This window comes from Arachis stenosperma, chromosome 5 (genome assembly GCF_014773155.1).
Source record: "Arachis stenosperma cultivar V10309 chromosome 5, arast.V10309.gnm1.PFL2, whole genome shotgun sequence".
NCBI lineage: Eukaryota > Viridiplantae > Streptophyta > Magnoliopsida > Fabales > Fabaceae > Arachis > Arachis stenosperma.
The window spans coordinates 17677890-17702618 of record NC_080381.1 but is presented as its reverse complement, the minus strand read 5'-3'; the positions used below and the strand labels follow the sequence as shown (position 1 = coordinate 17702618).

Below are 24729 nucleotides of genomic sequence, written 5' to 3'. Positions count from 1 at the left end.
TAAGAGGGTTGAAGATTAAGGAAACCTAAACAAGCAACAGGGATCAATTTTGACAGCATAATGCTAGTTTAAGTCTCGTTCAAGTAGTGACATGGTGGATCTGCATGTGCATGGGTGTATACACGCAGGCCACAGTAAAAGTAAATACAAGTAGGACTTGTGAGTTGTGAGCTGTGAGCTGTGACTCTAGCTCTACAGACTACACTTCCTACTTGTTCTAAGACAAACAAAAATGACGCCTGTATTCGCAATTTGTCCTCCCACTTGCCAATTGGGCCGCCATCCGTGTACCTTACTGATTGGAGGCTATTAGGCTAATCATTAATTTTATGGTATAATATTTTCTTTACATATCTTTTAATCTTATTTTAAAAAAAATATATAATGAGATATCACATTTGATAAAATTTAAAAAAAATTGTTTGAAACTCTAGTGGCAGTGTTTACATCAGCAATTTGTATAGACAATTGCGTGAAACATAATATTTCAAGGAACGGCAAAAAAATTTGGGCATACACCTTGTCCTTGTATAACATTCTTTTTGTTTTTTTCCTTTTCATAGATATAGTTGTATGATTTAATTCAATTCAACTAGGTATCCTTTAAAAATGGTATAATATTTAGTTTTTTATGATAATAATTTAAAAAAAATTAAAATAAACACATCTAAAAATTATGAATAGATTTATTATCTTTTTAAAATTAAATACACATTCAAAATACAATTAAAAAAACTGAAATTTAATAAATTTTAAATTTTTATTTCAGATTTAATATATTTAATTATTAATATATTATAATTTAAATACATATCTAAATTAAATTATTCAAAATTCAAAATTTTGAGTTTAAAATTATAAAATAAACCTTAAACCATCAAATTATTAACTAAATTTATATAAAACACTCAAAAAAACAGAGAAAAATCACTTTGTCCATAATTAAATAATATTAAAGGCTGGACAAAGACTAAATTTTGTTGTACAAGTAGCAATTTTCGATTTAATTATCTATAAAAATTGTTCATTTTGCATTTTTTGCAGTCTCGGAATGGACGAAGAAATTTGGTCTTTGAAGAAATGAAACAAGTTGTAGTAATCATTAAGATAAGAAAAGGGTTGTTGAGTATAGGGGGCAGAGTTCTAAGCGAGCGAATAGGGTTGGACCGTTGGAATATTGCTGCCGCAGAGGCTGCATATGATGATCAAAGTCCAAGACTAACAGTCCATAATTTAGAGTCAAATGAAGATGGCTTCTCTTCTCTTCGCTTTAAGTCGGTTGATATTGTTTTTAATATTCCTTGAGAACGTGCTACTATATTAACCCATACCAACGCCACAACAATAAAACTCACATGGTAACAAATAATCCATCAGAGCAGTGACACGTAACCGTAACCGTAACAAATTGCAGAGGTGAGTCACCTTCCGTCCTCTTAACACACACAAGTTGACGACTTGAACGGGTCACCATTAAAATCAGCAACTCAACTCAACTCAACTCCATTTCATAGAAACAAAAACATAAGAAGAATAGGAAGGGATCACCGTGGTCATGGAACAGAAGAGCTTGTTGATATCGGCGCTGAGTGTTGGGGTTGGAGTGGGAGTTGGGATAGGCTTAGCTTCTGGACAAAGCCTTGGTAGCACCTGGGGTGCAACTTCTTCTTCTTCTTCAAACTCAAACGCCATCACTCCCATGAAATTGGAGCAGGAAATGCTTAAACTCGTGCTTGATGGCGGAGACAGCAACATTACCTTTGATAACTTCCCTTATTATCTCAGGTTTTCCCTTCACACAACACACACCTTTCTCATACTTGCATGATCATGATGTTCCTTTTTACTAATTCAACCACTGTTGCTTTCACAGTGAGCAGACAAAGGTTTTGTTGATAAGTGCCGCTTATGTTCATTTAAAGCATGCTGATATTTCCAAATATACGCGCAATCTTGCTCCTGCAAGCCGAACTATTCTGCTTTCAGGGCCAGCAGGTTAGTTATATATTGGAATCTACAGTGGGATTGATATGCTATGTTGTTTCTACTGTCCCAGTTCAGGCTAACTTAAACTTTCTCCACTTTCATGGCTTCAAAGAACTTTACCAGCAGGTTTATGCCAAGGCTTTGGCTCACTACTTTAAGGCCAAGTTGCTTCTCTTGGATTTAACTGACTTTTCGTTGAAGGTCAGTTTTAAAATTGAATGTTTTGGGTGTCATTTTGCACACTCCTGATACTTATATACATAATAATGGTTGATCTATCCTCTCTGTAGATTCAGAGTAGATATGGTTCTTCTGCAAACAAGGAATCTGCTGTAAGATTTTTTTTTCCTACTTCCGCATTTTTTCTGGCCTAAAACTTGAGCTTCATGGTGTTCTGTTTCTTTGTTTTGGATTGCAGTCCTTCAAAAGATCTACTTCAGAGTCCACTCTGGAGCGGTTATCTGACATGTTTGGATCATTTTCAATCTTTTCACAGAGGGAAGAGCCTAAGGGTATGAACTTTTCACCTAGGGGCTAGGGCGAAATCTATCTCCATGATAAATTGACCAATTGATCAACCCCTCTTATTAATTAGGATAGTTGCATTGTATATGTTTGTGCAACATTTTGTTAATTGCCCATTGAAAGCCATATCACTGATCAAGAGCTTTTCAGTTGCAGGCAAAATACAGAGGCAAAGCAGTGGAATGGACCTCCGATCAATGTAAAAAGACTATTTTTATCTACTGTTGACGAAAAGAAAAATAATTTACTTGCAAAATTAGTTTAATTATATCATTATGACTGAATCTTTCTGCTCTCAGGGGGACTGAAGGATCTTGTAATCCTCCTAAGATTCGTCGAAATGTGTCTGCCTCCGCAAATATTAGTAGCCTTGCCTTGCAAAGCAATTCTTCAAATTCAGGTTGCCTCAAGAAAACATCTAAAAACATCGATAGTTATTAGTTTATTTGACTTACTTGTTGCTAAGTATCTGATTGAGATGTAAAAAACTGTTGGTGCTCTTTTATGATTTCTTATATCTTCCAATTTCCTCTTCAGCTCCTCTGAAGCGCACAACCAGCTGGTCTTTTGATGAGAAGCTTCTTATCCAGACCCTTTACAAGGTAATGTTACTTTTGGTTGGATACAATTTCCAAATTAAACAAAGCTCGACTTCATATCCACCATTTCACTTGCAGGTTCTGCTTTTTGTGTCAAAAACCAATCCCATTGTGCTATATCTGCGGGATGTTGACAAGTTGCTACATAGATCAACAAGGATTTTTAACCTGTTCCAGAAAATGTTGAGTAAATTATCTGGACCTATTCTGATTCTTGGTTCACGAGTTTTGGATGCTGATAACGACTACCAAGAGGTAGATGACAGACTTAGTTTGCTGTTCCCTTACAATCTGGTAATCAGACCCCCAGAAGATGAATCGCATCTCGTCAGCTGGAAGAGTCGGTTTGAAGAGGACATGAAGATGATACAGGTTCAGGATAACAAGAACCATATCATGGAAGTGCTTGCAGCCAATGATCTTGATTGTGATGACCTGGACTCTGTCTGTTTGGCGGACACAATGGTTCTCAGCAACTATATAGAAGAGATTGTTGTGTCTGCAATTTCATATCATTTAATGAATAACAAAGATCCTGAATACAGAAATGGGAAACTTGTTATTCCATGCAATAGGTGAGACTAGCAACCTTTATTGAATTGCATCCAGTGAATGTGTCTACATTTTACATACTTGGTTGTGTGTGAAACAGTTTGTCCCGTGCATTGAGTATATTCGAGGAAGGGAAATTCAGTGAAAAAGATACGTTAAAATTAGAAGCTCAGGCAGTAAAATCTGAGGTTTGCACTGCTTGTCATGTTTGTGAATTAAGATTAATGCCTATGGCTATCAGGGATTAATATGATCTTTTCGTTCTTTTTGAATCATAGAAAAAGGAAGAACCTGCTATGAAACGAGAAGCAAAGTCTGAAAATCCTGCTCCTGTTAAGAAGGCTGAAGCAGAAATATCAACTTCAGTGGTAAAGGCCGAGGGTGAAAACTCAGCTCCAGCTCCCAAAGTTGTAAGCATCCTACTTTGATTTAACTAACTCTATTTATATTTTAAAAATATTGCAAACACTCCTGCAAATGGCTTATTCAAAAATGCAGCAATTTGCCAATGCCAAACAACATATCTTAAATCATATCCTGTAGTGAATCCAAACATGTCACTTGCAGGAAGTCCCTCCTGATAATGAATTCGAGAAGCGAATAAGACCTGCGGTAATACCAGCAAATGAAATTGGTGTGACATTCTCAGATATTGGTGCCTTAGATGAGACCAAGGAATCCCTTCAAGAACTAGTAATGCTTCCTCTTCGAAGGCCGGATCTCTTCAAAGGAGGCCTTCTAAAGCCCTGTAGAGGAATATTGCTGTTTGGTCCTCCTGGCACCGGAAAGACAATGCTGGCAAAGGCCATCGCAAACGAGGCCGGGGCAAGTTTCATAAACGTGTCCATGTCTACCATCACTTCCAAATGGTTTGGTGAAGATGAGAAGAATGTTCGCGCTTTATTCATGCTGGCAGCCAAGGTCTCGCCAACAATCATATTTGTTGATGAGGTTGACAGCATGCTTGGGCATCGGAGCAGAGTTGGGGAGCATGAAGCCATGAGGAAAATCAAGAATGAGTTTATGACTCACTGGGATGGACTAATGACAAAACCAGGGGAGCGCATCCTTGTTCTTGCTGCAACCAATAGGCCCTTTGACTTGGATGAAGCAATTATTAGGAGATTTGAAAGAAGGTAACACTGCTAGTTACATTACATGCCATTGTTATGGTGTATAACTCTTGATCATTTTGTACTTATTGTGATGCTAATCTTTGATGAACAGAATTATGGTAGGGCTACCATCTGTGGAGAATAGGGAAAAAATCTTGAAGACACTTCTGGCAAAAGAGAAAGTGGACGAGGATCTTGATTTGAAGGAACTTGCAACTATGACGGAAGGATACAGTGGCAGTGACTTGAAGGTAGATTAGTTTATGATTACGATGTAACTTTATCATGTTACTCTGCTTTAGTCTTTTGAGCTTCTGATGCCTAACACATTTTTCCCTTCACTTGCTATTTATTAAATTAAATCAGAACTTGTGCATAACTGCTGCTTATAGGCCTGTTAGAGAGTTGATTCAACAAGAGAGACTAAAGACTCTGGTAATGTGTAGTTTTTTAACTTTTTAGCGATCTTCTGTAATCTCAAATACGTATGAGTATCATGTTGACATTTTTATTGTCATATTTGGCAGGAGGAAAAGCATAAAGGTAGCCAAGGAGATAGTCCGGATACAGAAGATGAAGTTAAGCAGAAAAGGGATATTAAACCTAGGCCATTGAATATGCAGGACTTGAAAGAGGCAAAAAATCAAGTAAGACTGTTTTATAATTTTATTAGATTTAATGAATTAACGTGGAGTAAAATATTTGTTTATTTCGAGTGTATGTAAGTAAATATGCAATGTATTAGCTATATATGTCTGACCAAGTAGTTGGAACGCAATGCAGGTAGCTGCAAGCTTTGCAAGTGAGGGAGCAGGAATGAATGAGTTGATGCAGTGGAACGAATTGTATGGCGAGGGCGGTTCAAGGAAGCAGCAACAACTATCCTACTTCCTCTAATACCGTCGAGGCAACAACTATTTATTTATTTGCATTGTTGTGTCAAAGTTGCTGTATGTATACCTACACAAGTGTGAAGCTACGATATTCATATCATATAAGCACTGCTTGTGTGTGAAGCAAAACAAAAGCTGTGGCCGGAAATAAAGAATGCAGAACTAAAATAAATATGATTTGTTTAAAGTAGTATGTTGAGTGAGGAACGAACTCAATTAAGATAACTGAAAGCGCACTCCATTTCCCTCAATTTGCGTGAACACCGAACCCACTCAGCACTGCTCTCAACAATATCTTCGCTATAAGCACCGCACCGTTGACCTTCCAATCAAACAATGCCAACCTCAAAACTCCTCTTTCAAAACCTCTCTCCGCCGCCACAATGCCCACGCCGGCGAGACTCGCCATCCTCACCATCTTCTTCCTTTCATTAACCTCCTCATCTCGGTCCTTTGACACCTGCAGCCAAACAAAAATGCGTGACCCTCAGAGCCTTCGGTGCGATCAGATCACGGTTGTGATGAACGGATTCTCGGAAGAGCGGATCCCTCTGCTCCAATCCCTAGCAACGGCGTACTCCCTGTCGACACTGGTCTCGTCAGTGCTCGTGCTCTGGGGCAACCCCTCCACACCGCTACGTGTCCTGCAGCAATTGGCCCGCAACCTCAGCTCCTCCTCTTCCGAGGCCAGCATCACCCTCCTCCCCCAACCGTCGAGCAGCCTCAACCTCCGGTTTCTCCCCCGCCCAAACCACATCAAAACGAAGGCCGTTTTGATCTGCGATGATGACGTAGAGGTCCACCCTCGAACCCTGGAGTTCGCGTTCCGCATCTGGTCTTCCAACCAAGACCGCATAGTGGGGCTCTTCGCCCGCTCCCACGACTTCGACCTGAACCGGAAGGAATGGGTGTACACGGTTCACCCGGACCGGTTCTCAATCATGCTCACCAAGTTCATGCTCCTCAAGAGCGAGTATCTCTACCGTTACACGTGCGGTGGCGGAGAGAAGATGGCCTCGATGAGGAGAATGGTTGATTCGGTGCGGAACTGCGAGGATATACTCATGAACATAGTGGTGTCGGAGGTGGCGAAGGTGGGGCCGGTGTTGGTCGGGGCGAGGAGAGTGAGGGATTACGGTGACGCCAGGAATGACGAAGGCGGGGAAGGATACGGTAGCGGTGGGTTGAGTGGTCGGAAAGGGGAGCATAGGAGGCGGAGAGGGTGGTGCATAACAGAGTTTCATAGGGTACTGGGAATGATGCCGTTGAGATACAATTATGGGAAGGTGGTTGATTCCGTTGGGGAACAGGCCCTCTGTAACAAGCGGGGCAAACTCGTCTTTTGCGATCACTCCTTCATGGATAGTTAATTACATAAGTATTAGTTAGCGGTAAAAGTATGAGATGGTAATTGTAACACCATTGCTAATAGCAACTAGTTTACTTTTCACATTACTCAAATGCCATGTTTAACGAAATATTAAGCGTATGTTTGGATTGAGATTGTCAAACTGTAGTTTAGATTTTATAGAATTGATTTTGGATAAAATGAGTTTTTTTTTTTTTTTGGTGACTTGGATAAAATGAGTTTATGTTAATATAATTTATGTTTGGCAATTTTATATAAAATTAATTTTAATAAAATAAATATTATTTAAATAATATTAGTTAAAGTTATTTTTAAATAGATAATTATTAAAAAAATATGATATTAAATTATAATATTATTTTTGTAAGTATATTTAATTTTTATATATTTTTTTAATATATTTTTTATATAGTATGTTTTTAGTATTCTATCTTACTTTGTTATAATATTTTAGTATTATAATAAAAATTAATATTTATTTATTAAATTAAAAATAATATATAAAAATTGACAAATATATTTTTTCTTTTTTTTTCGTTGTTCTTATTTCTTGTTTTTTTAGAACATTACTTTTTATATTAGACTTAAATAAACATGTTTGTAATGTATTGCAATTTTATTTAGTTAAATAGATGTAGGTTCATCTTCTTCCTAGTAATTTTGCAATATTATGTATTTTTTCTTTTTTGTTTGATATTATCTTGTTTTTATTCTTGTTAAGCGAGTAAAATAAGAAAAAATATGAGAAGATAAAACAAGAAGTAAAAGATAAATAAGAAAAAAAGAATGTGATGATGATGAAAAAGATGAAAAAGAAGAAGAAGAAGCAGAAGATGATGAGGAAGAGGAAAAGTTTTGAATTATGCAGAATTTATCATAATAAATAATACCAAAATTTTTTACACAATAACACATAAATTTCTTAGTTTTAACACCGAAATTTTACTATAAAAATACAAAAATATCTTCTTCTTCTGTTGCTTTTATTTCTTCTTTTAAAAATATTACTTTTCATATTAGATTTGAATGAACATTTTGTAATGTATTGAAATCTTATTTAGTTAAATAAATATAGGTTCATCATCTTTCTTTGTAATTTTACAACATTATATATTTTTTTCTTTTTCTTTGTTTAATTTTTTCTTATTTTTATATATTCTTACTAAAAGAGTAAAACAAGAAGGTAAAATAAGAAGGAAAAGATGAATAAGAAAAAAAAGATGTTGATGATGAAAAAAATGAAAAAAAAAAAATAAGAAGAAGAAGATGAGAAGAAGGAAGAAGAAGAGTTTTGAATTATGCATAATTTATCAGAATAAATAACACCGAAATTTCTTAACAATAACACATAAATTTCTTAGTTTTTATGCCGAAATTATTCAATTACAGAATCATAAACTACTAACGAACTACATTAACTAGATTCGAACCACATCTCAGCCACTTGATTCGATTCAAATAAAACAACATCCAATTCACCCTGATTCAATTGATAGTCTGAACTTTAATCATTCATTGTCTTTGAAAACGAAATACATGTTCAAAACTGATTTTACTGTTTGATTTCAAAAAATTTGTTCCAAATCTTCAAATCAGATAAAGAAGCATTGATCTTAAATGAAGAGAATGCAAAGAATAAAGAGAACACAGAGAAAGAAGAAAATGCAAAAAATAAAGAGAATACAGAGAAAGAAGAGAACGTAAAAATCGAAGAAAAACACAGAAAAAATTCGGGAAAAAAAAACGAAATCTGGATGAAAAGACAGTTATATATATTTGTGCATTTAAGTTAAAAATTTGTTAAAAATAGTGGCACGTAGAGGTGAATTAAGTTAAAGTTACTTGATTGGATTTAGATAGTTAAATAACTTGAATATAAAAATTATTATTTATTTATTTATTTATTTTTCATCAAAATTAGTAAAAAAAATGGGTTAGTTACAACTTTGGAATAACGTTTTGTCTTATTCGAAATCGTTATTTACAATTTTTTTTTTTACTTTAAATACTCTATATCAATATATTACATGAAAATATCATAATATTAACATAAATTACATTTAACAGTACAATATAAAATAAATTAATCGTAAAAAATAAAAATAAAAAAATTAACAGAGTGATGTGTGCAGCAAATTAAACATAACATATCAAAAGTATTAATAATGAGACTAACGACTACAAAAGAAAATTAAATGAGGTAATCGTTACACTCGTTTTTAATTTTAAAAATTACAAAAAATTGAAGAATTTGCTAAGGAGTCAATGGAATATTTGTATAATGTGTATAATAGGCTATTTATTTGGTCTAATATGAGTTAAAAAATGAACATCCAGAATAAAATATTACTAATTTCTCAAACATAATACACTCATACTATCCAGAATAATCATCCGGGTACTAAAAATCATAAACATCTGATATCCTACTGAATCAAACATCCTAAATTCTCATTATACACATTGTACAGATACTCCATTGACTCCCTATACTTCGTCAAAATTGAATAATTAAAACGTCGTTTTTTTATTTTTAGAATAAACTATTAAAATAGTACCTAAAAATTTGTATTGTTGATAAAACAAATCACAAAAGATGTTAACGATAAATAAATTCTCAAAAGATTTAAAAGGATGACAAAAAGAACTAGATATTATATATATATATATATATATATATATATATATATATATATATATATTCTAAAAAATAATTTTAGAGATAAAATTTTAATGTAAATTTTTGTAATCATGATTAAAAAATAAGTTTTTTATTTTTAAAATTTAATAATCTTTTGTCAAGTGAATTTCTTAAAAAAAATTATGTGAATGATCAAATTTTTTTGAAAAATAAAAAAAAATTTAGAGTTTAAATTTTTCTTCGAATTTTTTGTTTATTTTCTAAATATTTATTCAAATGTTACTACAAAATTTATATTTAATGGATAAGCCGTTTACTAAATATAAAATTTTATTTGTTATTTACAAAAAATATAATATTTATTAATATTTTTTGTTGTATTTTCAAATTATTTAGAAATTATTTTGTCGATAATATTTTTTAGAGACTATTTTGTCAGCTGCTAAATCTTTTAAGTATCGAATTAGTAGTTAACATTTATTATTAATACGACTATAAGATAGATGTAATACACCAAAATGAAAATTTGAACGTGTAATGCACATATATAAAATTAATAATAACAGTTTTTACATAGATCGTTATACACAATTTAAATCAAATCGTGAATCACGATCTAAGTGAAGAGAGGAGGAAAGACGGGAATTGTCGGATTATTGATCAATAGTTGGAAATTGTTGAAGAAAATAGGAGTTCGATTTCTTTGTGTTAGTAATTATAAAATAAATCGTTCGTCCCATTTTTATTGAACAAAAAATTTTGTCATCCATCAAACCGTTACTCACTATTAAGTATATTTTTTGTCAATAACTCAAATTGTTAGTGACAATTTATTCTAATATTAATCTGTTTTATATCAGTGCATTATACTAAATTTGCATAATATTATTGTATTACGTTCTTCATTTTACAATATCTAAAAAATAGCCTCAAAACGTGAGTCATGTTTTTTTATTTCAACTTAAATTGTTACTGATGATTTCTATCTTAAAAAATTTTAGAATATCAATCCATTCAAATCGTTACTAACAATTTTTTTAAAAAATTTAAATCTAAAAAAATTAAAATTATTTCTAACGATTCCTCTTTTCTACTGTATCTACGAAGTTTGGCTTTTTTATTTAAATAATTATGTAAAATACATTAATTTCTGAAATACGCACAAATAAAAAAAAAATAACCGATATTCAGGCTATTTCAGCTGAGGCGCCCACAAAATGGAATCGACCTCCATATCAAGTGAGGCGTCCATAAAATAGAAGTCAGCATGCCAGACCACGAAATAGTAAACAAATCTCATGCAAAAATTGAAAACGCTGCACTATGCGTATAATCGAGTCATCTGAAGAACTCACATTTAGGTATTTTATTATGGCTGAAAATTCAAAAAAATAATAATAGTAAACTTTTTAAAAAAAATAAAAAAAGTTAATAACAATAAATACGAATAATAATAACATAAACATTTACAATTATTAAAACAATAATAACAAATATTTTTTCATAACTATTAAAATGATAGTGATCAATTTTTTTTTTAAAATGTATTTTAAATTAATAACAATTTCAATTTTTAATACATCCAAATACTAAAGTTATCAAATAAATATGCAGAAATGTAAAATTGGTCCAATTGATTAATTTTGTTTAACATTAATTTCAGGGTAAAAAACCTAATTAAGCCACAATAAGAATGGTGTAACGTAAATACGCCAAACTGAAAATTGTTTCAGCAATAAGCCAGACGCAATTTTTATGTAATTCGAACCAGGTTGGTTCGAACTAGAAACATGAATAAATCGAACCAGGGTGGTTCGAATTAGGGAGGTGGAGATTTCAACGTAATTCGAACCAATGTGGTTCAAACTCCAATCCCACGTAATTCGAACTAGGCTAGTTCGAACTACAGCCAAGTTTGAAATGCATGTAATTCGAACCAAGCTGGTTTGAATTACCCTTGGAGAGATCCTTCATAAATCGAACCAAGGTGGTTCGAATTATGGGTGATTCGGCTATATAAGGAGTTCGAATCACCCTCATTCGAACTATTATTCCTCCCCCCCACCCCACAAAATCTCAGAGAAAACGACCGAGATTCTCTCCGAATAATAGCTGAACGAAATACTCTGCTCATGGGGGACGATCCGGCACGGTTATATCGCTTGGACGGAGTCGCTCATATAGCCGGGGTCATCAACGAGGAGGTTAGTACGGAAATATTTTTTATTCTAGCGGTATTTGTGCCTTAGTGGTTTTGCATGTGGGTTAGATGGTGGTTTATGTTAGTGGTTTATGTTAGTGGTTTATGTAGGTGGTTTATGTTAGTGGTTTATGTTAGTGGTTTAAGTTAGCGATTTATGCAAGTGGTTTAAGTTAGTGGTTTCTGTTGGTGGTTTATGTTGGTGGTTTGTGTTAGCGGTTTTTGCGAGTGGTTTATGCAAACGGTTTATGTTAGTGGTTTAGGGTAGGTGGTTTTCGTTAGTGGTTTTATGTTGGTGATTTGTTTGACTTTTTTTATGGTAGTTGTTTTACCCTAGCTCTTTTACGTAAACCGGTTTAGTTAAACTGTTTCTTGTTAGTGGATCTCGTTAGGCTGGTTTATTTTAGCGGTTTAGTTGTGCGGTCTATGGATTTGTTTTCCAGTTGCTTAACCTTCATGTAATGTTATGCGGCTTTATTTAGCAGAATGGTATGTTGATGATTTATCGTGCTGCTTATGGTTGTGGTTGGTTTTTAAGCCGGTTCTAACTATGCGGTTCATTTTGTGAGCAGCCCCAGCGATGCATTAGGAGCATGCGGCGGCAGCAGGGCATGCGACTTGATGACAGATACGTTCCGTACTTGCAGATGGCAGGTCTATACCATCTTGCAAGGCTAAACGACCGATGGTTCCGGCTAGACGAGGCCCTTGTCAGTGCATTCGTAGAGCGATGGCGTCCCGAGACGCACACGTTCCATATGCCGTTCAGAGAGTGCACCATCACACTCCAGGACGTGGCATACCAGCTGGGTTTGCCAGTGGACGGCCGTTACGTGAGCGGGTGCTTGTCAGAGTTCCATATATACATCGAGGGTGGCCGTCCAGCCTGGGTCTGGTTCCAGGAGTTGCTCGGAGTTATACCTCCTCCCAGTCAGGTTCAGAAGTACGCAGTGAACTGTAGCTGGTTTCAGGAGACTTTCGGTGAGTGCCCTGAGGATGCAGATGACGAGACTGTGCGCCGATATGCCCGTCCGTACATCATGATGTTGTTGGGCACGCAGCTGTTTGCGGACAAGTCAGGGAACCAGATTCACATCAGATGGCTTCCGTACGTAGCGAGGCTGGAGGAGCTGGGTACCTACAGCTGGGGTTCTGCCGCACTAGCTTGGTTGTACCGGTGCATGTGCCGAGTGGCGAACAGACATGTCGTCAAGTTAGCGGGCCCGCTTCAGCTACTTCAGTCTTGGATCTTTTGGCGCTTTCCTCGGTTTAGGCCTGCAGGATATGAGGAGTTGAGCTGGCCGTTGGCCTCGAGGTACTATACTAGGCCTTCTCTATTTCAATTTGACATACATAACTGCGTAGTCATTAATATTCTATTGCATAGTTTGAACACATATTTCAGTTGATGTAACAAATGTGTATGGTGCAGATGGTCAGGTTACAACCCTTCCGGGAGCGAGAAGGGTCCTAGAGTGCAGATGTGGAGGCTCAGGATAGACCGGGTACAGGATAGGGAGGTGAGTATGCTAGTTAACAAGTGTTCTTTTACAATCAAGCTTTTGTAGTTGTGTGCTACAGTTGCCCTGACAAGGCTGAGTTTCTTTTGCAGTTTATATGGATGTCGTACAGTAGTCCCGACGTACTTCAGGTTGTGCATCCAGAGGTTTTGGAGCCTCGTCATATGGCGTTGTGGCGCTCTGTCACCGCGCTGATCTACTTTGCTGTGATAGAGTGGCATCAGATAGATCGTGTTCTTCCGCAGTTTGGTGGGGTTCAGCCCCCTCCGCATCCCGCCCTGAACATTGACTTTTTGATGTCCAAGGACGGTAGAGGCGGCGATCGATGGTTCCCGTCTACTTTGCAGAAGTGGCATCTCCTTTGGGACTCTCGTCAGGACTGTGTGCTGAGGTTCGATGTTGTTGCCGACCCCGGACCGTCGCATGTGTTCCTTGACTGGTGGAGTCAGCATGGGAAGAGGTTCTTGTCTCCGGAGACGCAGTTGGGGGATCCTAGAGCAGTTCCTATTCCAGTTGAGGCCTCACAGTGGGGTCCGGGGCGAGTTCCTGACATGGATCGTCCTGAGGACGTGCCGGACAGGCGTAGGGTTGAGAGGAGGATGGGTGTGGGGACACGGCGGAGCCAGCGTGAGTGGAGGTGGCCTGATCATGCTGTGCACGATGATTACGACGCCGGTCCCGCTAGAGCCGGAGGACGAGGCCATGGAGGTAGGGCGAGGAGGCGTGCTGACCATGGGGACGACGACGACGATCAGCATGGGCACGTTGGTAGGGGTGGTTCAGGGGCTGCTGCAGCTACTGGTACTAGCACATACGATCAGGGTCATGCAGGTGAGTGGTATGGTACAGGGATGGGTGACGGCGCTGACACAGGTGATGCTGTACTTGGATCAGGCCCTCTTGGGGATTACTTTGTTGGTGTGCCAGCCGATGACCAGACTGAGCAGGGGGGGCACCTTGGCGCATCTCGGGATCACAGTGGTCAGACTTTATTGGGTCAGACACGCTTGTTGGGGACTTTGGGAGTCCACGCTTCCTAGAGGAGATCACCGCCATCATGCAGGGGGACGCGACTCCACGCAGTGGTGGTCAGACCTCAGGCACACAGGCCCCGTTAGATGTTGATCTGAATGAGCCTCCATCCTCATCCGTTGGTCACCAGTTCTGTCTCGGAGGTACTCCTCCATCCGCCTTCACCGCTGCATCAGAGTCTGTCGCAGGGATTTCGGCGGCACCCCTGCATGTTGCGCCACCAGCACAGCCTGCCCCACAGGATGATAGGGATGACATCGAAGATGAGGAGCCGTTTATCCGCCGAGGTCAGAGGGCACGGGTAGCCCGTCGCTGTGGTACTGGCTCGCATCTGTTTAGATGATACACGTTTCATGTATTTTTTTCCTTAAAGTTCAATCATGTATGATAGTGATATGTACTTTTTTTTGTTATGTTATAGTCTATTCACCTATGTTTTTTGTTATTTGTGTTGTGGGACTTTGATTATGTATGATGAATAAATCTTGAAACATTTTAGTGTTTATTTTTTCTTATTAAATTGTGCATCTACGGAACATGTAGCATTATTCATAATTAAAGAAGCCACATTCATTACTACTCGCAACAATGAAAGTAAAAGACATGCGTACAAATGTAAATAATAATGACACTAACAACATGCGAACAAAGGTAAATAAAACTAACACTACCAACATGCGCACTAACAAATGTAAATAATACTAACACTACCAACATGCATACTAATGATGTCCTGTCTGAGACGATCCTCCAACCTGTGGGCAACTACGTCGTGTGTGTCCGGGTTGGCGACATAGGCCGCACCTCTTTGGGCGATTCGGATCTGCCTCGTCCATATTCGTCCGTATCCTAGTGGATCTAGGACGACCCTCTCTGGCACGCCTCTTGTCAGGGTCTGGAATCACCGTGGGCCCGTCGTAAGGTGGCCAGAAGTCCTCCGGGATCGGAGGTGTGAATCCCATCCGATACACACTGAACACCGAGCTGATCTGATAGACCCTGTGAACGTAAGAGGTCCAGGTGACCCGTGAGTATGCACAGCATGCAAGTGCGTGCTGACACGGGAAATGAAGAGCCTGGAAGTACCTGCAGTCACATGTCCGAGAGGCAAGTGATACTCTGTAAGTACCCAAGGAGAAAGAACCAGTCGGAGTGGTCTCTGCTACAGTGAACTCGGAGTTATCCCGGTCATACAGCGTCACCGTGAAGCACCTGGCCGTCTTCATGTTGGCCTCAATACACTTCACCAAATGCTAACTGAATTGTTGTCCTGTTCCCATCTGGGCCTCAGCCTCTCTCCCCTTGCGAACAAAGAGTTCCGCAAGCCTACCATATGTTGCCTTCACCAGGGATGCTACAGCGAGATTTCTGACCCCCTTTAGGATAGAGTTCACACACTCAGAGATGTTCGTCGTCATGTGACCGAATCTCCGCCCCTCATCACGATGCTGAGTCCACAACGAGTAATCAATCCGGTTCGCCCACTCACACATCGCCGGATCTTCAGATCGCAGGATATCAAACCAGTAATCAAATTCAACCTCGGTCTTCGCATATGCCGCGTTCACTAGTAGCCTCCTAGCGTCTTTGCCCTTGAAGGTTAGGGCAAAATTAGCCGCTACGTGTCGTATGCAGAATGCACGGTACGCAGATGGCGGTAACCAACCGCCGTCAGGGGCCTCAAGCGCAGCCTTGATGCCATTGTGCCTGTCCGATATAACCAGCAGCCCGGGCTGCGGGGTCACGTGTTGTCGAAGGTGCGAGAGAAAGAATGTCCAGGATTCCGCATTCTCACCCTCTACTAGTGCGAATGCGACAGGTAGAATGTTGGAGTTCCCGTCCTGTGCAATCGCGATGAGCAACGTCCCCCCATACTTCCCATACAGATGTGTGCCGTCAATGCTGACTAGCGGCTTGCAATGACGGAATGCCTCGATGCACGGCGGGAAAGTCCAGAAAAGCCTGTGGAAGTACGCTTGAGACTCGTCCATCTGTCCTCCAACTCGAACCGGGCTCGTCTTAAGGACCACAACACTACCAGGCATCGTCAGCTGCAAACCCAACACCCACCTAGGCAGGTCGTTGTAGGACTCATCCCAGTCACCGTAGATGAGGGCAATAGATTTCTGCTTCGCCATCCAAACCCTCCGGTAAGTCGGCTTAAAACCAAAGTGCGCTGCCGTGGCGTTCAGGAGCACCTTTATGCTCACAGATGCATCGGCCCTAACCATTGGCATAATGAACGCCGAAATCACATGATAATCCAAACTCCTGTGGTCACTCGAGATGGATGTGGCCAGGCAAGTGTGAGGTCCATTGTATCGTTTGACCTCCCAAATGCCCTTGCGCTTCCGGAGACTCAGTCGAATCAACCATGTGCACCCATTCTCAAACTCGGAACACTTGTCCACATACCGACGGTGATCGGACTCCACCACCTTGTACTGTACCCCTCGCCGGATGCTGTAAGTCTTCACACTTAAAAGGGCCTCATCTTTATCCTGGAATTGCTGACCAACCTGAAACTCTGTCAGACCAGTAGTCCCTTCCGCATCTCTAGCTCCGAATCCAACAGCGTGCCCTAAAACTCCCTCATCTCTCATGGCGTCCAAGTCCAACGAGGAAAAATGTGGTGGATACTGCTGTGTGCCAGAGCTAGAACCACCTACCTCCAATGCAGGCCCAGTCGCTCCAATATCATCAGCGCTGTCATCGTCAATCATATCCGGCTCGACGTCATCCTCCTCTTCATCACCCAAAAAACCGTCTCCAACGCCAACAGGTGCAACTCCCACTAAAGCGTTCGGCAAATTTTCCCTTTCCACTACCTCGTCGCCTTCGGTGCCATTGAGGTCAACAGCAAAAGACGGGGAGGCGACAGGTTGGACCACTAGTTCGTACACAGGGACAGAGGAGGAAGCAACGGCAGGCCGGGAACTAGAACCTGATGGATTCGCTATAGTGTTCGTATTCCTGTTCGAACCGCCAGAGCTGGATACAACATCAACCAGCCGTGCCAACAACTCCGGTGTCCTCACCTCCGGAAACTGCCGCCGACAAAGAAACATTACTTGCAAGTCCACATCATTATTAATCGTGAAGCAATCATACCTCACGGTATTCTGTAGCACCGTGACTGGAATGCGATAGAAAAACTTCTTTACCCGCTTCGCACCATCCAGACCGAGCTTCATTAGTACAGCGCTAACAAGGTCATCATAACTCGTCGTAGATGTTACGACAATACATAGAGGATTCTTATCTGTAAACTTTACTCCGGAACGAGTTTTTCTATTAACAGATCCTCTGTGGTGAACCAAAACCACAAAACTCTCCTCACTAGCCATCTTACTCCCTCTAATGAGACTAACTCACGTTTGGAACCATATATATACACCTCAGTCTCACACTAATTCGAACCGGTCTGGTTCGAACTATGATTTGTGTAATTCGAACCAGTCCGGTTCGAATTACACGGAAAACGTCTCTCTCTATAATTCGAACCAGGCTGGTTCAAATTACGTTCATTCCTAATTCGAACCAAGCTGGTTCGATTTATTACCAACCAAAATAACCTAATTCGAACTCACCTAGTTCGATTTACTAACAATTAGAGTTCGAACCAACCTGGTTCGAATTATATAAAAATACGATCTGGCTTATTGCTGAAACGATTTTTGCTTTGGCGTATTTACGTTATTTTTTGAGTCAGTTGGCTTATTATGGTTTTTTACCCTTAATTTCACTCATTTTTTAATCACAATAGTAATTTTTGAATAATTTATGTTAATAACTTAATTGAGAGCTAAAATTATATAGATGTCCGGAATAAAAATTAGTTACACATTTATCTTAAATATTTATATATATAGGATAGACATAGTAAAAATTTCTTTTTGTATATTTATTTGGAAAAAAAATATATGTATTATTTTTATTTGTATAATTTTTATTTTAGTATTATTTTTATTTGTATATAAAAAATTATTTGTTTTTACTTGATTCGATTATATATCTGTTTAAAACATGGATTTAACTAATTTTTAATTAAAATATATGTATAATTTTAATTTTTAATTAATTTGTTAACGTAAATTACTATCATTTTTTTAAACCAACAATCTCTCTCCAGTTTCACTCACGGTCACACTATTAGTAACTAAATTTTTCTTTGGCTGTGTTTTGGTTCCCTCCTCTCCTTTTATATTGTTTCACTCCTGAAACCTCCAACCTTAGCCACCAGCAACAACCAAAGCATGTTTGTACGGAAACTGCTAATTCGCGGGCGCTTTCAACGGGTTGGGCGGCCATTTCGCTGGTGCTGACACATGGATGTCCTATTTCGCGGTTGTCTTCAGTGAGTTGCTTCAATTCGCGTGCGCCAATCACTTCTTTCAACATGCTGACTTCCATTTCGTGGGCGCTTCACCTGACATGGAGGTCGATTTCATTTTGTGGACACCTCAGCAGAAATGGCTCTGCGTATTTCGATCATCTTTTTCATCTGTGTGTATTTCGAAAATTAATGTATTTTACATAATTATTTAAATAAAAAAGCCCTCGAAGTTCACCAATAACTTTCAATATTTTGATATCAGTGATGCTACATATAAAAATATTTTCGTAACCAAATCCAATCAAGTTAGTATAAGTCTAATAGAAAATTAACGATGCGCGCATACGTCATTATTTCTCCTTTTTCTGCGCTTCTGCAGCACAGATATATTTGTTGGAGAGTACAAAAACTTTTGTACATAACACAAATTTTTTTTACAAAACACAATCTTATCGATATAATATAAAAAAAATTGATACAAATATATTTTATTAGTTGAGTGAGTCAATGTTTTAAGTATGTGGTCCTCCAAAATATTTTATGATGCATACCAAAATTTTTGTGCTATGCATCAAGATTTATGTATTTTTACATCAAAATTTATGTGCTATGTCTATTTTGTTGATTGGTTTTCAGCATGTGATCTTTTAAAATTTTCTGTGTTGGACACCAAAATTTTTGTACTTGAACTGAAATTTTTATAGTGCACATATTTTGTTGGTTGGGTGTCAATATTATGGATATGTGGTCTTTCAAAAATTTGTGTCGTATACTAAAATTTATATATTGTGTATCAAAATTTATGTGTTATGCAGATTTTTTATAAATCTTGATTCGTTCAATATCTATAATCTGAGAATGAAACGTACCCCTCTTTTGCAAGTATCGAATTTTTATATGTACCAAAAATTTTATTTTTGAACAATTTAAAGGAAAGAAAAAATGAAATTTAAATTGAAATAAAGATCATTTAATTAAGAAAGAAAATATAGAAAAGTATATGCTCGAAATAAAGGAAAGTAAACAATTGTCTTCAACTAAGTTGAAGGACTTTGAAATTAAACCAACAATTCAGAACTTAAAAGAAAAAAGAAAAGAACTTTGGAAAGAAAAGGTAAATTGTAGAAAGAAAAATTACAAGAAATTTAAAAGAGAAATATAAAGACATGAATGAAAAGATATGAAAAGAATCCTATAAAAAATGAACTCGTAGCAAAGTTAGAAATTCGTTGAGATGTGAGTGAGCAAGAATACTTTCTAAAGATAAATTCTAACTCCTTGCTTTTTTTTAGCCTTGTTAATCTATAAACCGATTCAACTAATATTGTGCTACCAAATGTCACTTTTGAAGCGTATGAAAAATAATTGTTCCCACCAAAGGCAAAATCAAATAACCATCCCTATTCATTGCGTCATCAATCTTAACATGTTTGTTAATTTCGTTCTTCGACAAGTTACAATAGATTGAAACTTTCTATCGATGTCTTCTTTTCGAGTTTACATCCTTTAAACTTCGACCAACAACACTTCGATTTACAAACTTTTCGACTATTAAATTTTTCGATAACAACATCAAAATTTTTATATTCTAATTTTTTGAACATATAAGGAAAAGAAGAAGATGAAGATAACAAAACCGAAGGTAATAATAATAGAAGATGAGAAAGAAAAAAAAAAAATTAAACAATAAAAAAAAGAAAACAATGGTGACAATAATGATAACCACAACAATAATAATAACGATGACGATAATAATATTAAAGAAAGAAGCAACACACAAAAAAAAAAAAAGAGAAGGATGAAGTAGCATATAGAAAAAAGAAAGAAAGAAGAGAAAGATGAAATAGCAAAAAAAGAAGTAAAAACATATGCATACTTATAGAAAAAAGAATTCAATAATTTAGTTAAAAACTTAGTTTAAAAATTATTTAGATGTCAAATTTTATAATACACTTCGAATATCAATATTCAACTAAAATATCATCCTTCTTTTCATATTAAAAATAATTTCTATCGTATTGTTTCAATATTAAAAAAATTTCGCCACTAAAAAGATGGAAAGGAAACAACAACGACTTTGAGTCAAAGAACTTTATATCCAAAAGAAACTTAGTGGACCAAAGGATGCCGAAGATTGTGATTACCACCATCATTTTCTTATGAGTTGAACATGATTAATCATCATTCTTCAAACAAAACAATGAAAGTCATCGGAGTGTGTGCTCGGCTATTGTAAAAGTTATGTAAGTTAAAACAATAAAAAATGTTATCTGAATAACTTTGTTTTTATTTTTTCTCATTTCTCTATTGTATTGCCGTAATTGGCTTTAACTTGCGTAACCTTACTTTTCGTTCATTGTGATTTGTGAATAAGTATCTAAAGAGAGAAACGAGGCAAGCATTATTTTTAAGAAAAATATTATCCCAACAAATTACTTTTGTAATCAAGCTTAAATGAATATATATTTTCTTTCTTCTTTAATTAAAATTTTTAGTTATCATCAATACTTAAATTATTATATCAATTTGATTAGATTTTGAAATAATGTAGTAATATAATATCATCGTATTTTAACGTATAAAGAAAAATTACATTTCGCAATTTTATTTGTTGAATTATTTAAACAAACCAAATCACTGTACAAATAATTATTAGAAAAAATTGTTATAAGCAGCATTTTGTCAGTCATGCTAATATGGAATTGTCTACCATGGGAAAACTTAGAATTGGTTCTTAGTATCAGTTTGGGTAAATAACTTAAATAAATTCTTTTAGAAAAGAAATTTAAAATATAAGAACTTTTATTAATAGCAGTTTATAAATAAGTTATTTTATATTTAGATTTTTAGTTATAAAAGTACTTATTTTAAAATTGTAGCGTTTGGATAAATAACTCAAAAGATAATTTTTTTTTACAAAAGAGAATGAATATTAAAATAACGATGATAACAAATACTTTCCAATATTAAATGTTGATTTTACATAACCTAATCACTAATATTGTGTATGATATGGTAGGTGAAAATAAAAAATAAATATAAAATGTGTGTTAATATATATTTTATTGCTGTTTTTTATTTTTTATTTTTACTCTTTTTGAACTCTCTTCTCCTTTATTGAGATCAAGAACTTATTATAATTAACTATGAAAATAATATTAAGCTATAAAATTACATATGAAAAAAATAAAATTAAAACTGAAATTTCATACCACACTTGAATACAAATTTAATAATAAAAACGGAAAAGCTCTGCATACAAGCCATTTAGGGCTTGTATGCTTTACAAGTTTATTAAACAATAAATTTAAAATACGCGCTCCTCCACGTACGTTGATTACACGCGCTATATAATATGCCGCGTATATCTAACTTCCAAATTTAAAATATTTATTTCCTTCTTCGTTTTCGTTATTTTGAGATTTGGTTGTTCTTCTTCTCGCGCGTCTTCCCTCATTCTTCTCCATCGATCTTTTCCTTTTCTTTTCTCACTGGTATGTTCTTCGTTTACGTTATCTTTTTCTCTCTCTGCAACTCAAGCTTCGTTTTCTCTTTTGATTTGTATTTTTCTGAAATCAAAGTTCGAACTCGTTTTGAAGATAATGGATCCTTCAAGCTCAGATTTTGTGCTGAATCCAGGCGATGTGGATTATGAATTTGAATCTAACGAAGTTCCTGAGGTTTGATTTACAGTAATTTGTATAGCATTGTGTAGTTTAAAAATTGCTGAACATTGTTTAATTACCTGGAATTTATAGCAGACGCTCGGGTGTAGATCAATTCTTCTTTGGGTGTATTTTAGGTATAAGTGTGGGTGTATATACACTTTACTGGTTTTTTGTTATTTTTAATTGAGTTGTTGTTGTTCAGGTGTATTATATCAGACATGATTGGGTGTGTTTTTAGTTTTTGATATGGTGTATTCTGCAGCCTGTGTATTGACAGTTTATGGCTTTAAATGTCATTCTGTAGTTGAGTTGTTTCGGTTCGGGTGTATCATATTAGACATGATTGGGTGTATTTGTATCATATCTATGGGTGTATTCACAGTTCTGACACGGTGTATTTGTGCAGCCTCTCTCGGTTGTTGATGACGAGCTTGTTCCAAAGGTCGGAATGACCTTTACGACCCTTGAAGATGCCGGAAAATTTTACAGGAACTACGCCAAGGCTGCAGGTTTCTCTACAAGAGTTCGGTGCACAAATAGGAAGGGAAACGAGATTAAGAATCAACTGATTACATGTAGCAGAGAGGGAAAATGGAAATCTAAAATATCTCCAACCGAGAAGACCAATCCGACAGCCGGTTTAAACTGTCCTGCAAGAATTTATATACACACATTGAAGGATGTCGGTGCTTGGATCAATTCAAAGGTTGTGCTGGATCATTCACACCCCTGCTGTCCAAGCAAAGCAGAGATGCTCAAACAGCACAGGGAACTAAGCATGTCCATTCGTCGTACGATAGAGAATAATGACGAGGCCGGTATCAGACCAAGCAAAACCTACCAATCATTTGTTGCGGCTGCCGGGGGTCACCATGAGTTAAATTTTATCGAAAAGGACGTGAGAAATTACATTACCAGGGAAGTGCGGAATGTTTCCGAACAAGAAGATGCAAAGGAATTCGGGAAATATTTCTTAAGAATGAAAGAGAAGAATCCGAATTTCTTTTTTGAGCTCGAACTCGAGGAGGATCAATCGATTAAGCTGGCTTTTTGGGCCGACGCAAGAAGCAGAGCCGCCTTTGAGTATTTCGGAGACGTCATTTCATTCGACACCACCTACAATACAAACAGGTAACAAACTGTCCCTGTTTATGATGCTAAATTAATTTATTTTTACAAATCCGAGCAGAGGTGTATATTGGCCGTTTCATTGGGTGTATTCGAAGCATTTGTTGGGGTGTACCTAATGATTTTGCATTCTGGACCATGGTAATTCGTTTCAGGTATAATTTGGTCTGTGGTTCTTTTGTCGGGGTGAATCACCACGGTCAGTCAACACTTCTCGGATGCTCTTTGATGAAGAACGAAGAAATTGATTCATTCAAATGGTTATTTCAATGCTGGCTTCGTTGCATGGGAGGAAACGCTCCGAAAGGTTTTCTCACCGATCAGTGCGCATCAATGAAAAGGGCTCTAGAGGCCTGTATGCCAACAACAGTTCACCGGTGGTGTATTTGGCACATCATGAAGAAGATTCCAAGCAAATTAAACGGGTACAAGGGACATGCCGATATCAAACAACAAATGAGCCATGTTGTTTGGAACTCTCACAGCAAAGACTCATTCGATAGGAATTGGAACGATTTTCTGGTGAATTTTGGTCTTGCGGACAACAAGTGGCTTTCAGGTAATGTATTTTTAAAATCTGCAGCAGAGGTGTAAATTGTACGATCTCTCGGGTGTATTTTACTGTGTGTGTTTGGGTGTATTATGCAGATCTGTACGAAGACCGTCACATATGGGTTCCTATCTATCTGGACCACCACTTCTCGGCAGGGATGAGAAGCACACAAAGGAGCGAGAGCATGCATTCATTTTTTAACAAGTACATCACCCGGAACAGCTCGCTCATTCAGTTCGTCAAACAGTACGATAATTGCCTCGGAAGCAGGGAGCAAGCAGAGAGAGAATCAGATGCTGCAGATTTTCATACGGTCATACCGTGTGCAACCAAATCCTCCATCGAAGCTCAGTTTCAAGATGCGTACACTCACGCAAAGTTTAGGGAAGTCCAAGCCCAATTCAGAGGAAAGGCGAATTGCATCACCAGATTAAAGAATTCCGCTCTAGGCTATTCAGTATACGAAGTCGCAGAACAAGTTTCCAGCTCAATATTCGACAAGTTCGCGGTTACCTACGACTCAGTTGCAGCCGAGGTAAAATGCCAATGCTTATTATTCGAGTCGAGAGGGATACTGTGCCGTCACGCACTAAGCGTGTTAAGCTTCGAACA

The 24729-nt window shown here is 37.2% G+C and overlaps 4 protein-coding genes across 6 annotated transcripts; 2 read left to right on the top strand and 2 right to left on the bottom strand.

The window, feature by feature from the left end:
* The first annotated feature begins 1218 nt into the window (after positions 1–1218).
* On the top strand, positions 1219–5857 carry LOC130981634 (uncharacterized). 3 transcript variants are annotated; one of them, XM_057905231.1, is made up of 16 exons: positions 1223–1785; positions 1874–1995; positions 2099–2187; positions 2277–2318; positions 2405–2498; positions 2668–2710; positions 2811–2911; positions 3049–3113; positions 3189–3685; positions 3763–3850; positions 3941–4072; positions 4230–4798; positions 4890–5028; positions 5144–5212; positions 5305–5424; positions 5561–5857. In XM_057905231.1, the coding sequence occupies exons 1-16, from the start codon at positions 1556–1558 to the stop codon at positions 5672–5674; spliced, it is 2514 nt and encodes an 837-aa protein (XP_057761214.1). In that variant the 5' UTR covers positions 1223–1555; the 3' UTR covers positions 5675–5857. The 3 variants fall into 3 exon arrangements, with proteins under 3 accessions (XP_057761212.1, XP_057761214.1, XP_057761213.1); XM_057905230.1 differs by having other exon boundaries at positions 2662–2710; XM_057905229.1 differs by having other exon boundaries at positions 1219–1785; positions 3049–3685.
* Positions 5858–6018: 161 nt separating this feature from the next.
* Positions 6019–7207, top strand: LOC130981636 (glycosyltransferase family protein 64 C3). Its single transcript, XM_057905233.1, has one exon. It carries the CDS (start codon positions 6054–6056, stop codon positions 7038–7040), a length of 987 nt encoding a protein of 328 aa, XP_057761216.1. The 5' UTR covers positions 6019–6053; the 3' UTR covers positions 7041–7207.
* A 7947-nt stretch (positions 7208–15154) lies between these two features.
* On the bottom strand, positions 15155–15658 carry LOC130980498 (uncharacterized). The gene has a single exon (XM_057904169.1). The coding sequence runs from the start codon at positions 15656–15658 to the stop codon at positions 15155–15157; it is 504 nt and encodes a 167-aa protein (XP_057760152.1).
* A 27-nt stretch (positions 15659–15685) lies between these two features.
* LOC130980497 (uncharacterized) lies at positions 15686–17779 on the bottom strand. The gene has a single exon (XM_057904168.1). The coding sequence runs from the start codon at positions 17777–17779 to the stop codon at positions 15686–15688; it is 2094 nt and encodes a 697-aa protein (XP_057760151.1).
* Between the last annotated feature and the right edge of the window lie 6950 nt (positions 17780–24729).